This window comes from Hippichthys cyanospilos, chromosome 6 (genome assembly GCF_059441005.1).
Source record: "Hippichthys cyanospilos isolate Australia breed blue-spotted pipefish chromosome 6, RoL_Hcya_1.0, whole genome shotgun sequence".
Classification (NCBI taxonomy): Eukaryota; Metazoa; Chordata; class Actinopteri; order Syngnathiformes; family Syngnathidae; genus Hippichthys; species Hippichthys cyanospilos.
The window spans coordinates 9,641,046-9,657,048 of NC_142374.1; the positions used below are offsets into that span (position 1 = coordinate 9,641,046).

Consider the following 16,003-nt stretch of genomic DNA (forward strand, 5'->3'; position numbering starts at 1 on the left):
TTAGTATTTGCTGTTCATCAAGTCACCAGATGCATTGTCTACTTTAATCAGTATGCCTCATTTTTTTATTTTGTGTCATTCTATTGAGCTTGAGGTTTGGTAGGTTACTCTGATTCAGTTTGTATTTCCAAGGTGTGTAGCCAATGTGACAAATCAGCATGAATCATGCTCTGCGTTAGCTCAGTAAAACGGTGTGGCATCAAGCACCTGGACAGTTTGTACCTGATTTATCCTTAAATAAAATAGAAAAGTACAATTTTTATGCAAGCATGTCTAAAGAACCCCCATTTGTAAATACATTTAGTATAACAACACCCCGGCCTCTTTTTGAAGAACTACATAATGAAAGTGAGTACCTACAGTAAGTGTAAAATTAGGTCATTTTAGTTACCTACTTTAATGGAGTTGCGTCATTGCCATGGAAAGAAACATAGCAATCATACCGTTAAATTAATCTGCCGTATACAATTCTACCCCTGTTACTCATTTTACAGTATATTATATTCACCTTATATTTGGCCAACCTGCTTTCATCCAGTTTGTGTTGGTATTTTCCCCTTTGTGGGTTTTAGTGCTGAGTGCTCGAGTGTGTCTCTCTAGCCCTTTTTTTTTTGGGGGGGGGGGGGGTTAGTAGAGGGAGAAAGATGGAAGAAAGCAGATCACAGGAAGGGCACTAATGGTGAAAAAATAAACTAAGCTGTTGAAGTTGATATACCTGAGAGGAGTCCAATCCAGGAGACGGAACTCATTTTGACCAACGCGGTTCGAGTCATGCGTCCAGGGTCCTGACAGTCCAACCTTGCCTCCTGATCTATATTTCAAAGCAGATAGTAGAGAGAAATTCAGTAATGAGTTCCCATCTTCCTTTTGGTGAAGGAAGCCTCTTTTTGTGGAACTAATTGAATGTGGCACGTCGAGCACCAGGAAGCTCTTTGGGGGCTGTGCTTCATTTCATGGGATCTGCTGAGATGTAAGCTTGCATGCCACTGAGGTTTTTGTGTCACAGGTCTTTTTCAGACGCGTGGTGCACTTTACACTGTTGGTGTGTACGTGCGTTGGTCTACGACAACGTGCACACATATTTCCTCTCGCTTCCATTGCCCGCTCCACTTGATGGATTTACTTTTCTGTCACCTCATCAGAGATGCAATGTGCATATTTTTACTTGGGCTCTCTAGGCACAATGGAGGAGATTTTTTAATGGGAGACGAGCTGTCTCTATTTACAGATATGGAAATGGCCCAAGATGTACGCAGTTGGACTGGCTTGGCATTTGCTGAAATGATGAAATGTATTCATCACTATTTACGGACGTGCATGAATGAACTCTAACACACAGGCATCTGCGCACATGTTGACATTCAAACGTTGAAATGTATCTCGTTGTTTGTGTGGCTTCAGATTTTTTGTTCATTTGGCCAACAGCCATAATACACAAAACTCTCAGAGTATAGCTTTCATTGTTCACAAGACCTAATTCAGGTATCTCTATGTCAGTCCGTCTTAATATTTAAGATGGCATACAAGAATGCATGTAAGAATATTGGAATATTTTTTTCTTGGGGGGGGGGGGGGGGGGGGGTGTAAATAACCCAAGGAAAACGGCTTTGTTTTATCCATTTGAAGTGTAATTGCTATAAAACAAGGATTTTAAAATTGCAGGCAATTTGATGCATTCAGTAATTTTTTCCTGGTTTTAGACTAATCTGTAACCTTTACGAATGCTGCAAAAAGTTAACAGTTTATGAAAGTCAATATGTATTTCTTATTTTTTTGGTTATTGTTAAAAGTCTCCAGTTTAATTATACTCATACAATTTTTTGGATAAAAAATTATTTATAGTCTGCGCAACAAGTGGGGGGGTGGCGCTAGGTTTTCTTTTTCCTTGGGAGTGAGATTTGCAAAAAGTAATTGAGAAGCACTGCTCTATGTACGCTGATAGCAGACACACACATACACACACAAATTCTATTTTTTTAAAAATGTCCTGCTTTCTAACTTTTCATTCAACCACATGTTTTTTTCATGTTAAATTTTTAAATATCTTCTTTTAACGCGGTGATAATCAGCCTTCTTCCATATGCGATAATAGAAATCTGAGAACATTACAGCGGAGATGCTGACATGAGAATTCTGACAATGTTTGGTTTCGAAATGATTCATCAAAAGTATTTAGATGTTTTTTAGATTTTCGGTTTGTCGTTTAGTTATTTGTTTTACGCCTAGACAATTATTATTATTTTACTTTTATCATACAAGACATGTATGTTTTTTTTTGTACTTGGGAGAATTTTTTTTGAGTTTGCTACTGTCTTCCGCAGTGTCATCCCGAGCTCCTAGTTTTTGGCCACTTCCACTGGAATAATAACTCGGTGATTGAGAATCATTAAGCAGGCAGCAAGAATGATGTGTTCCGCTTTGAGGAGTGCACAGGAGTGAGGGAGGGAGCCGGGGATTGAAGCAGGCAGCAACAGCCGCAGCGGGCCACTGGATGCCCAGCTGCAACGCTGGCCTCGGGGTCCGCGAGGACTGTGGAATGCGGCTGATGCGAGTGTGTATTTGGGCTGGAGATAGCAAAGGCCTGGGGGATGCAGCTGTTAGCGCTGATGTCTGTGAGGTGGGTGTGCTCATGTGTATCCATGTGTACTTATTGAAAGAGAGGAAACAGATGTATAATTTGTAGAAATGCTCAAGTGTTCTGCCTGTGTCTTCTAAGGCGCCTGTTGTGGCCCTGTCTTGGCCATCCTGTCAATGACCCCTCCCAACCCAATGAAAGAAATAACATTGTGTCTAATTTCCTGTTTGAGGGCAATCTGGCACAATCTTTAGCATTGAGAATGTGCAACAGAAACTGATTGGTACAAATAACCCCCCTCAAGGATTGGTCACATTGGCATTCAACTGAGAGAAGCTCTGTCAGAAGGAGATGATAGAAAGTGTTTGTTCCTTTTCAATCAGTTTTAGGTAAAGGGTCGGTTAAAGTGCATCGCGGAGTTGCGGCACCACTCCCTGTTTGCTGTCTCGACCCCCTTCGCCCCCACCTCTTTCCTTCCGTCTCCTTTTCCCGCCACTTGAATCCCCATTGGTCCTATTTCTTTTCCACCAGCCAATGCTGCCCAGCATGTCTGGGAGAAGTGATCTCAGTGGCTGTGCTCGGGGTGTGTGAGGTCAAAGCTCTGCTCATTTCACACTGTGTCCTTTTGGAATTCATCCAGCAGCACCCTCCGCTGCTCATACGCACTGAAGGGAAGAAAAGGGAGACAAACACAAAAGAGACAGAAACGTCCCCGGCCTTCAGTGTGTTTTGATTTCCCACCTTTTGGAATGGTGAATGTTTAGCTCTAGTTTATAATTCATGATGAGCGCTGCTGTACAAAAATGGATGTGCATGTAACTTAAACTATATAAGGCTCCTCATCCCCAACAAGAACGCGTGTAGATTTTGAAGATGTTCCCTCTCGTTTATATTACACCAAGAGAGAAGTAAATTTGGGTGGAAATTTGACAATTGGAATATAATGGTTTTATACAATCAGATTTTTGATGTTGCACGTGTTTCCTTTTGCAAAAAATCCAATTAACAAAAATGGACAGTCTGTCTGGAGTTTGTATGTTCTCCTAGTTTCCGCGGGGGTTTTCACCGGGCACTCCGGTTTCCTTCCACGTTCCAAAAACATGCATGATAGGTATACCTGACATCATAAATTTCCCGTAGGTGTGAGTGTGGGTGCGAATGGTTGTTTTTCCTTGTGTGCCCCGCAATTGGCTGGCACCAAGTTCAGGACAAAGTCTCGATCAGCAGATTTAAAGTCAGTTTATTCATTGTTCTGCTGTGCAGTAAATTGATTTTATACATCAATGTAGGTATGCAGGTTCACCTTTAAGAAAATGTGAAGTTTTGTAAAACATTTTATAATGTATATTTAATATGTATTTAATATGTATATTTAGTATATTGTGGAGGCTCGGTGTCGCAGTGGTCTGCACATCCGCCTCACAGTTCAGGGACCCAAGTTCAAATCCACCTGGCGAGGACGATGTGGAGACGTGTGGAGTTTGCATGTTCTCTTCGGGCACTCCGGGCTCCTCCCACACTCCAAAACATGACGCACTAAATTATCCTTAGGTGTGACTGCCCATCAGTCAGCTGGGATAGGTACCAGCAGGCCTGTGACCCTTGTGAGAATAAGCAGCTCTAGAAAATGGATGAATATTTAATGTCATGTAATACATTTAAATTACTCATTAGGTTTATTTTGAAATGGCATTATTGTGCTGTATATTTAATCATGCTTAATAAAATAATGCTGTCATATTCAGGTGAGTTATCCATCCATCCATCCATCCATCCACTTTTTTCCTCCTCATTATTAACGGTGAGCTGGAGCCTATCCTAATGGAATAGGTTTTGAGGCAGGTTACGCCCTGGACTCGATGCCAGCCAATCTAAAGACATAATAAAATAATCCTTTTATTTTCTGAACAGCTTATCCTCACTAGGGCTGCAGGCATATGCAGAAGCAAAATTAAACATTCAATGCTGCAAACTTGAAAATTATCTGATGAGATTTAGTCATTTACTAACTTGTAAAATGCCACTTACCTCCATGTCCTTATGATTGCAAATTATTTTGCAAATCACATTCAATTCTCCATTACTTTTGTAGATAGATAAAGATGGATAGATGGATGGATAGCTGAAAAGAAAAGAAAAATCAAGACTTTAAAATCATGAACATAAAACTGTGTTATAGTAGTTAAAACAAAGCCTCAAGGCAAAGCTAACGTAAAATGGATTTTAACCCAAACAAATTCTTGGAATCTCCAATTTGAATTTTGTTTGAAATCACTCAAAGCTTCAAAGCTGTCTTTCGGGTTGAAGCCACAACAGCCACCATTGAAATGCAATTTTCCCTTATTCATTGAATCTTCTAGCAGAACTACCTGACAAAGAACATTATTAGTTGTCTTCAAATGACGACCGCATGATAAATGCGCATTGTGCGTTCATTGTTTTTCATGCTGGGTCCTATAGAAAATATTTTTTGCATATACTGTATTAACATTAATAAAAATGATTGTGTGATGATCAACAGCCTTGAAATGACCGCAATGCACGGTTTCTGGCCCACATAAATGACCTTGTCAGTGTAGCTGATAGTTTTGAAGACAAACCATTTTATTATTGCATGATGCAACAGAATCTTTTTTTTTTTTAAACAATGTCTCATACTTTGTTACATAATTTGAAAATAGTTGTACATGATCTACTGAGCATATTTCCTTATTTTTAAACACACCCTCCCCGATACTATTTGCCTCAGGCAGACAATCTGGGATGGGGCTGTGATGAACTTTCCTGGTATTCAAATTCTCTCATAAAACCTTAATAATCCTGTTGTTGTTTCTCTATGTGGCGATATTTCAAATTCTCATCAGGAAAAAAATGCAGAAGTGTATGTGTGAAGACAGCACGCGGAGGGACATGAGTCTGAAGGAAAAAAAAAGGCCTTATGATCATCAGAGATTGCACCTCTCCCAACGGACGTGCTGAAGGACGTGTGTGTGTTTGTGTAATTGTTTACATACCACACCGGTATGCCTGCACTCAGTGGACGCAACATTACAATGTATTTAGATCCTGAGATCCAGGATAATGCTGCGTTTACACCGAATGTGTAAAAGGCGAAAAAAAGTCACATTTTGAATTGGGGTCAATGTAGTTCGCCCAACACGGCGCAAAGGAGAGTTGGGCGACATGAAGGACGCGTATGGAGCGACGCGCGATGGAAAGCAACACAAAGATCTGCTCATTTCGCCTCGTCACAAGAAGTTAAAAAAAAATTGCAACTTTTGACCTGCACGTGGTGCTTTCACATGCCATCGGACTAGTTTTATACTCAGAGAGCGGGAAAAGTCTGCCAAAGCATTAAACATTAATAACGGCAAATGTCTTAGCAATGCTTCCTATCAAGCTATACCGTAAAACATTACTTATCTCAAGAACGATGGGAGTGAAACTTTGATGTTTTACTTAATTTCAACAACATTCTGTCATTCGTTACAATATCTAATCAATTAAGTAGGCCTCAGTCTTCCATTTTTGCGGTTGGTATGTCAATGAGTCAAAATCAACAATAAATCTGCCTTTGGTATATCTAATTATTCCAACATTTGACACAAACAAACAAGAGCACATTTAAATTACCGGTAATAACATTTAAACAGGTGTTCTACAGTAACACTGACATTACATTGAGAGCCATAGGATGCAGTTTTTTTTTTATTTTTATAGCATTTTATAGCATTTTATTTTTAGCAATTGTCATGGACCTGTGCAGGACGCTGCATGTGGCCTTAGTCCCTTCCCGTAGTCGACTGTCTTCTGTGAAACAACACGTGAAGATTTTTTTTTTTCTTCTTCTTTTGCCATTTTGATTATTGGACTAAGTTTTTCTAAGTGTTTCTCATTTTCAGTTTTTGGTTTAGACGAGTAAATATTGGTAAACTTATCAATCTACGTTTTGATTTTTCAATCAAAGTTTAGTGTTGACCTAACTGTACAGGACACAGGTATTCAGCCATGCATTCTAATGCTTATAGTATCTTTTCTCAAGGCATTTTTTATACATCTCCTGTATCTCATTAGCTACACTAATGTTGTCCAATAAAGTAAATGGATAGGATGATGTTTTTTTTTTTTTTGTTTTTTGTTTTTTTTTGCCTGTAAGCATATAATGGACCATTAACCTACATGAGTCAGCTTTATTTATTTTCACTCATTTCACACACGTGTGGCATTGTGCCATATTCATGGACACATGCACGCGCACACACCATTCTAGTGACATCCAGATGCTTGTCCTGTCATGGAGGGCAGAGGTGAGGAGCATCTGCTTTTCCTTTAGTTACAGATCACGGTGGCCTGGAAGCTTTGTCTTTAAGCCTTGAACCACAAGATTTTATGTCACACACTTTAGTTGACCTGACTAGGACGACTGGGAAACCGTGCCCTTTGTGACTGGAGGAAGGAAGAGGGTATGAAGGAACTGAAGATGCGCCTGTTTTTACGCCAAACTCACAGACGGCCGGCGACAAAAATAGAGCCCTGAATGTTTCAGTGCGTGTGTGTGGGTGTGCGTGCGTGTGGGTCTGTGTGTGCAGGTCTATTGACCTGGCATATGTCACTGCGACAATAAGCTGGCGAACCTGTGGCTCAGGCACTGCATTTCCTACGGTATCTCATGATCTCCAATGGGTCTGTTACCACACAACCAAGAGCCTTTGTGCGATAAAATTTGACTGCCCCCACTCTCTCCTTGATGTCTTCCCTAGGCTTTTTGAATCAATAAAATTGGGTATATTAATGCAGTTACATATATTTTTGCCCTCGCCTATCTTGTTCCAGTCTAGCAGAAGGAAACTAGACAGAAATCAAACAAATACCTCTTAGGGAAAAAAAAAACAGTCAAGCAAGTGATGCACAGATAAGTAAATCATTTGATTTTTTTCATCATTTCCTGATTCTTCCAATTTTGCAAGATCCATTTGTAAAAGACCCTTTTCTGTTCAGGGTGGATGTGTTTAATGTGGAATAACTAAAAGCCTTGTCCTCAACAATGTAAAACTATATTGCGAATGACATCAGACACTCTTAGAGTGAACGCTGTTGTAGTTGCAAATGGATGGATCATATTTACACATCCCGTAATTGTAATAGCTACCCGTCCTAAATTCGTAGTCCAAAGAGTTATGTTTTTGAATTTTTTCTTTGTTGATTTGTTTGTCAAAGGGTCTATCCCGTCTTTCCTTTTGCGTGTCTAATGCTGTTTTTGTTCATTTGGATTTTGATGATTTGTTGGATGTGGAGCCAAATATGATGAAATGTGTCATTCGCTTTAATTTTCTAAAGCGATGGATGCCTCAAGTTTAGCATCTTCCCCTTGCAAGCGGACAAATTCCATCTGCCTGACTTGACCGTCTGTGCCATCTCTACAGTTCATCCTGCTGTCTCTCCGTCCAAGATGCCCCCTCCTCCCACCGCCTGCTTCGGAGATACATCTCAGCCTTCCTGACAGGCACACCAGCTGGTTAAGCCGGTTGACTGACTGCTTGTAGGGATGCGTTATCGTCTGTTTGCATTCCCGCTTTTTAGTTTGGCTTTACTCCGCAATAACTTGCGCTTTGTGCGGTCCTGCGTATTTCCCCGTGACTGCGTGAAGAGGGCACGGCTAGCATTTTGAAGGATCATAAGTGGCGATTCAACACACTCCCTTAAAATGTATCTCTGCACTGTAATTTTAAATACCAGAGTGTGATATAAATTTCAGGTCACGACGCTTCGGAAACCTGGTTGGATGTGGACAAAAGTATGACAAAGCTGGACACATGCCTCAGGGTTTGGTCAATGTCTGGCCAGTGCAGACTGAACTAATACTGTCTGACAGTCAGTCCACTAACATAATGGTGTTGCAAAAATGCTTGAGGCGTTCTCTCTGTATTCCCTACATCTGCTCTCAAGCATCACTCTGTGACACATTCCCATCATTAATCAATCAAAAATCCTTTGGAAGTTGAAAATTGTGTGAGTGAGCGCCGCCTACACTATTCTTAAAATGTATGTATATGTACATTTCCCAGTAGGGGGCTTCAGATAGATCACCAGATTGGCATTATTTATCAGTTCCCAATACTTGAATAGAGGTGCAACAATTAAATGATCCATTAACTAATTGATCATCGAATACTCGTTATTTCCGATCATCTACAAATCCTTTGTTATTTTAAAATTATTTTTTTACAAATCATCAGAATTTCAGCCAGTAAATATTCTCCAATTTCTGGAGTAATCAATTATAGGCTGAATCGGACTAAAGCATTTTATTTTATTTTGGAAAACAATGCTCAAAATTTTTTCTTTTTTTCCTCTGATGTTTGGACCAAACCAGTAACTGATCCATAAAAATGTGCATGTCAATTTGAAATAGCTTCCTATTTTTAAATAAAGGGTTAAATTCAAAAGATTGTATCCAATTCATTAATCAAGCAACAAAATGATAGAAAAAAAACATAAATTATTAAAATCATCATTAGTTGCAGCCCTCCTTGAGGCAACAAACTTCATCTTAAGTCTTCCTTTGGGTTTCAAGAATTTAAAAAAAAATGACAATATACCTGTAATCGGGTAAGGGTGCAGATCTTTGATCTTTAAAGTGTCAGGTTTTTTTTTTTTTTTTTTTTTTTTACACCTATTGAGTTTTGAACTTTAAGGAAGGATGCCTCTTTTTCCATAAAACAGCCTTTGGATCACAACAGCTACCTATTCTTTATTTGGATTCATTGACATGCCAACCACTAGATCAGATGACTGAAGCCTCGTTATTTACAGTAGGTATTGTAATGTGAACCTAAAGGGACAATGTGTAAGATTCCTCCGTTTTTCGAAACGGACCGCAGGTGGTGCTGCGTTGTCCGAAGATCATTCAGACCTATCAGTGCTTGACTGTTCTCCATAGCAGCTGGACTCCACACCAGGCTGTGTTGGCTCAACCACTGAAAGCACATGAGCTCAGTAATTCATAGTTTACATCACCCTATAATGATATATTAGAGGTATTAACAGTTTCTTTTGAACAGTTGACACATCTGCAATTATGCCTTTTCAAGCCCTGTAGCAATTAGCCTGCTATTTCACGACAGCTGCATATTTAATGTGATGTGTCTATCCCTCACTCTGCTTCCCTTTCTTTTCCGTGCTTTGACTTGTCTTGTTGTAATGCACTGCATATACTCCACTGGGACTGCTTGTACTTTCGCAGGTAAAGCTGTGGCCGCGTCGTCAGCACTTTTGTTTTTCCGTTTTTCTCAAAGAGAGGAGAGAAAAAAAAGAAAAGAGGACTTGTTTTTAGGACCTTGAGCATAGGGAACGTCGCCTCTGCTAAGAGTGAGGCAACATTTCTCAAGGTCCCTGTGAAAAAGTTTGCCTTGTCCAGACTAAGCCCTCCCCCCGTTACTCCCATCAGCCACCTGGAGCAGATGCTCTCCGAATGGAAATTGCCTGCATAAATGTGCATTTACATGATCCCTGCATCTAATGTCTGGCACATACACAATTCCTACAGCAATTGCTGAAGTGATGAGAGCAGGTGGAGCCGTTGGAAAGTGAAGGGGCATAATCGTGTCTGGGAATGAAGTTGGTTCCTGGTAGCCACAGGTGCGCAGTAGGAGACGGAGCGCCAAACATTGATTTCACAGTCCGCCACCACCATGTAGGATAGCTAGAAAACGTGTTTCTCCATGGTGTGCGTTCAATAGGACTGCGGAGGAACCTTCGGGGGCATGAATATGTAGATGAATACCCAGTGTGAGTCAGGAAGCCATTCATAGCACAGACCCAAGCTTGTTCCATTAGGACGGAAAAAGCGCTGGATGGTGCGAGGGTAAGAGTCAAAGTGAAGGGAGGAAAGGGAGAGAAGGAAGCAAATACTTGAGAGGACGGTTAATGATGGCCTCTTTTCCCATGAAGTGATTTTTCTTGTTACTGGTGGCTTGTCGTCTCTCATGCTATTGATGTTATTTACATCCAGTATACATGCCGCTCACTTATTACTGCCTGACTGGATATTTGAATAAAACATAGTTACATTAGCGGCAATGATGAAGTCTTTGAAGCTGAAATGAAAGAGATCCCATCCATTACCATAGATTGTCTGCCTAGCCTGTGTGGGTGCGCGCGCGTGTGTAAGTGCGCATGCATTTGTGTGACTGTGAGTTGATACTGTATGTGTATTAGTGCTTTAGGCTTCCAGGGATCCATCAGTCTCCTGTCTGGACCCAAGCAAAGGGAAGGTCAGCCTGATGGATACATCCTGACATGCACACAGCCTGTGAAGTCAGCTGTGTGTCTGCGTTTTTGTGTGTGCGAGCTGCCAGGCCAGCCAAGCACAAGCACGGTTCAGCAGAGCAAAGGGCGGAGAGGCGGGTTTGAAGGGATAGTCTGGCCCTCTATGCCCTAGTTTGAAGGGGTTTGAAAGGGGGTTTAGCTGGCAGAGGGTTTCAGTGGAGGGTGGGGTGGGGGGGTTGGAACCGGGGAGTATAGGGGTTTACTGGACTGACTGTGGGGATGGGTGAGGGAACCAAGAAAGGGTCCATTCATGACTGGTGCCATCTCTGACTCCCTAAGGGATGGGGTCTTATCAATGACCGAGCCAGCTGGGAGGATGTGAGCATGCAGTCTTGCGCTCTGTCTTTTCCATACACCCTTTCTTTTGTGCGTCCCGTGCCTCCAACCCAAACACTAAGGATTTGTCAAGCCACGTTGAGATCCGAATAAAGATCCTTACCAAAAGTATGCACAAGCTCTACTCTTCTGCACCAAGAGGCATCCCAATGAGAGGTAGTATGAGTGATGCCATCTGGAGATGAATTTAAAATGGTGCATATTACATGGTGATGAATCATCATAGTCAGCTAAATGTCAAGTTTATCAGTTATTGTATCTAAGCAATTCAATAGTGGTTCTTGCCAGGTCAAAAGAGCACTGGAATATTAGGTTGTGTTGTCTTGTACAAAGTTTCATGTCCATGTTTGTTATGTATTTGAAAGTCCCGGAACTAAGGTTCAATTGGCACCAAACTCGTCGAGATAGATATCGAAAGGAGGAAAATTGTTCTCTATTGTTTCCTGTGCAAGATCTGCATTAGCAGGTGTGATTGGCATTGCTTGGGCAGATGTCAATTTATGGCTATGGGTTTAAGATTATGAGCAACAACCCCCCCAATCACTAAGCTCTCTCTTGCTCTCCCGTTCACAATCTTTGTGATTTGTTGAACTGGAGGAGCTTCCAGCATGAGTAGGCACATGCAGCGTACCCTTACAAACGGTCTAAGCCGTGCATTAGAGCATAACCTGGGAAGGTTCCGGCTGAAATGGGTCCAAGCATAACATCAATATAACTTTTTTCACCAGCACAGTTCATAGGATTTGTAGCCTTGAAGCTACTACACATATGTGCATGGAAACATTTTACTAGCACTAATCCCTTTCGAGTGTTTCATTCTTTTAAGGTAGCTCGCTTCAGTGCCTTTGACGTCAAGCATAATACCACAAGTGTCACAGCTCAACAGCACAGGGGAATTAAAGCTGTGATGTGTGCATGTATCCCCTAAACTCACTTAATGAGAGAAGCCTTTTGTCCAACATGGGTTTTGTGAGTGAAAAACGTTATGCCGTAAAGATCCATATGTGTGCCCTGCCATCCACCACAGTGAAACAGTGACCGTTTTTGCAGTCTGACACGCCATTGTGGATTCATCATGCCGATGTCCATCTCAGATTTAAACAAGCCTTCTTTGTTATGGCTAGTCCCACCTGCCTGCAGTCTCTTTTATGATTGTGGAAGGAATCTCTGTCATTGATGTCTCTGGGCCTTTTGTTTGTTAAGGTGTCTGTAGCTTTGTAAAACGGTGTGCCAACTACTTGCTGGAACTTTTTGAGCCTGCTCAAATGCTGCTCCAATAACTGGTCTCTTGTAAACTTTTTATTTCTTTTGCTTTTCGGTTACATGACACATATTGTAATAAATAATAATATTTAAAAAAAAACATACGTTTCAAAACAAGCATTTCATGAGGTAAATACTGTCATTTTATAGTAAGAAAATTATAGAACCACTTTTTTATTTTTTTTATTCATATTCAATTTTGGGGGAGTGTATATTCACAATAAATTAAGCTTGATGTCATTGCACAATCACTGCTTTCATATGAAATGTGCTTCTTTAAGTTAAAATAATGTGGTTTTGGACAACAATACGATGCTTATATTTGAAGTCCTGTGATATTCTGCAGTGTTACTACATTAATTGTGTCCTTTTGTGTCCTACATTTACCGTGGTAAATGAGAAAGGGGGTTTGAACTAAACCATCCACTCACCATGATAGGGAGCCTGAGAACATCTTGAAAGTATTCTAGGTTTCCTGCATAAGTCTTATTTATTTATTCACTTATTGCAAAAATCCCCTAAATTATCTATCATCTATTAGATGTCGAGGCATGTTAATTGGAATTTGGAAATGGTTCAGGACTGTTGTGCAATATGAGTCCTCTTTCATCTCATCATGGATTTTCATCTCATCTACTGATATTTGTGCACCACTGTATATCTGTGTGTACTGGGAAAACCCCACATGAGAAATTGACACAAACACATCCAAACACTAATGGGGCCAACTAAAAGATGGAATCAATCTCAGCGCACGCTTCAGAGAATATTTTATTTGGGTGCACAGTGGTACAGTAGTTAGCATTTCAGCCTCACAGTTAGCAAGTCTGGGTTTGATTCGTTTTTGGAACATCTTTGTGGGTAGTCTTTATAAACTCCCAGTTCTTGTACCAGTTTTCAATGGATAATTGTCATATTTTTCCTCTTGCTTATTCCTTGCCATTAGATGGGCATTGTATTTTGAGGATCACATTTAATATAATGGAAAAAAAGAGTGAGGGGAAACACTCCGGCACCAATGGTCTAATTTTAATGAATGCCTGTTTTTTAATGAATGTTTATTCTTTCCACAGAGCTCCTGAAATCGTCCTGGGCCTGCCATTCTGTGAGGCGATAGACATGTGGTCCCTGGGCTGTGTGATAGCTGAGCTCTTCTTGGGATGGCCACTCTATCCTGGCGCCTCGGAGTACGATCAGGTAGAAAAAGACTTCATTTTTAAAGACTGATACAAGACTGACAGCTAAATCAAGGAAGTCAATAACCGATATTAGGTGCCAATATTCATTTAACTGAAGGGGAAAAAAATCCATCCATCCATCATCCTAGCCACTTATCACAAGGCTCACAGGCGTGCTAGAGCCTCATTCCAGGCACTCTCAGGATCATCAACATGTCTGAAAGTTTAATCAAATCCTAAGTAAATAGCTCTCAATATCGGTTTCAACATAAAATATAATTTTCCAAAATTGCAAAGCATTATTGAATTTCAAACTGTAACGGAACTGTCGGGCTTTCCATCATGCTTTATTTTAAAAGCAAAAAGTGCAGAAAGTTCCCATGAACAGCAACATCTCTTTTAAAGGTAACTGAAAAGTTAAATGAATGTTGTAGTTCCATGAAGTCATCACATTTTAAAATGTCGGTTCTCAAAACCAATTGGAAATCTACCGATAGTTGAAAACCTCCCCCGTTTAACGATGGAACAAGCATTTGCGTATATCAGCTCGCACCTCAGAAACATTGTATGTAATCAGATTAATAAAGCAACAACAACAAAAGCGTGGTATTCGTGTCTATCGTTATGATCAGATGTTGGGCCCGCTTTTGGCTTTACATGCTTGGTTGTTTGAATGCTTGTGTACACTTTGTAAGCATTCATAACATGTGTGCTTGTTTTTTTTTCTTCTTTTTCTTTATATTTGTCACTTCAGTCCCCACGACAGGCCTTATGAATCTTGCACGCACTCCCCTGTATATAGCAACATATGCCTTAGTGCTACTTGTCCAATTAGTGGGCTCCTGTGCTCCAGAGCGAGACATTGCTGAATTCCCTTAATCAGAATCAATAGTAAGAGCATGACAGAGTTCTGCTTCAACACCTAACAAATTTGTTGGATTTAATGCAAACTTGACAGAATGTCTTGTTGTAAATCATTGCTACTTTTGAATTGTTGGTAACTGGATATTTGGAATGTTTTCTCAAATGTTCTTTCTTTGCCCGCAAACTCCTGAAAGAATATCCCCGTTGAAATGTTTTTTTTTTTTTTTTTTTTTTAACTGTCTTGAAGATCCGGTACATCTCACAGACTCAGGGTCTACCTGCAGAGTATCTGTTGAGCGCAGGGACCAAAACCACCAGGTTCTTCAACAGAGACCCCGACTCCACCTATCCTCTGTGGAGGCTTAAGGTAAACCCAAACTCACTTAAAATCATCAGCAAAATCTTTTTGAACCAAATGCATTGGGAATTTACTTGTATGTTTTCTTACGCCAGTATTGACATCCATACCTATCTGACATACTAAATAATCATGCAGCCATAAAAGAGCACAATGCAAATGTTACTGTAGTCATTGCAAGTCAGATCACTGCGCCGAATCCAATTAAAGACCATGTAAAAGATTTTCACTTCTCCCTAAATTAAGATTTCACAATTGTGCCATTAGCATAGTTAGTTATGCTTGTCATTAAAGCAATATACATGTAAATTTTATCATTTTATAACCCTCTTATTATTGTCTGTCTTCTCTACCTATAATTTATTTTATGTGTCTTACAATATAAGGAGCATGTTAAGGGCTTCAGTTAAACAAAACATGACGAGTGCTTGCACTTTAGCCTGAAGAGTGTCATGGAAAAAGTCACAGATGTGGGTTATTTAGAAGTCACCGTGTATTATCCAAAATGCACATATGCAGATCATATTTCAAACTTGTATTCAGTCCGAACAGTCCTTTGTACATTACAGGTCCTTTACAACAAAGTACTTGCCTGCTTGTGTACTAGTTTTGTGGGGATGAGCATTTGGCAGTGCCTCAAAGGAAAAATAAAATTAATCAGTTGTTCTTTTTGGGGGGAAATTCGGAAAATACATTTTAAATGACAGGGAATTCTAAAGAGAGTGATTTTTAACTCATGAGTTGATTTTTTTTTAACAGATTAGCACATGCAAACATACAATGCATACTTGAATGAAAGCAACCTGCATGAGTTGGTGGTCACCCTGATGTGAGGCAGTTCCTTTTTTTGTATGTAAGGATTTCTCTTGATTGAGAAATAATCCTCTCTCAGCGCTCTGCAGGTGTGGAAAGATGAGAGCCAATGAGAGTAAATTAGAAATGCCATGTTTTTTCCATTGACTACTGTAGTTGATCTTCTTCGAAACAAAACAAGTGGTGAAGGGAACTTAGTTGCGTTTTGCGGCAGCTTTTTTTTTTTAGTTGTGTGTTCTCATTTGTTTTGAGAAGTTATTAATATTAATGTGTGCCAAAGCGAAATAG

The 16,003-nt window shown here is 40.2% G+C and overlaps 1 protein-coding gene across 3 annotated transcripts in view; it reads left to right on the forward strand.

Moving 5' to 3' along the window:
- The window catches only part of hipk2 (homeodomain interacting protein kinase 2), an 81,600-nt gene that overhangs the window by 41,238 nt on the left and 24,359 nt on the right, over window positions 1–16,003 (forward strand). For all 3 annotated transcript variants that reach the window (XM_088416994.1, XM_088416996.1, XM_088416995.1), the window contains exons 3-4: window positions 13,576–13,699; window positions 14,792–14,911. In XM_088416994.1, coding sequence (XP_088273120.1) covers window positions 13,576–13,699; window positions 14,792–14,911 — 244 coding nt within the window. The remainder of the gene's footprint in view (window positions 1–13,575; window positions 13,700–14,791; window positions 14,912–16,003) is intronic.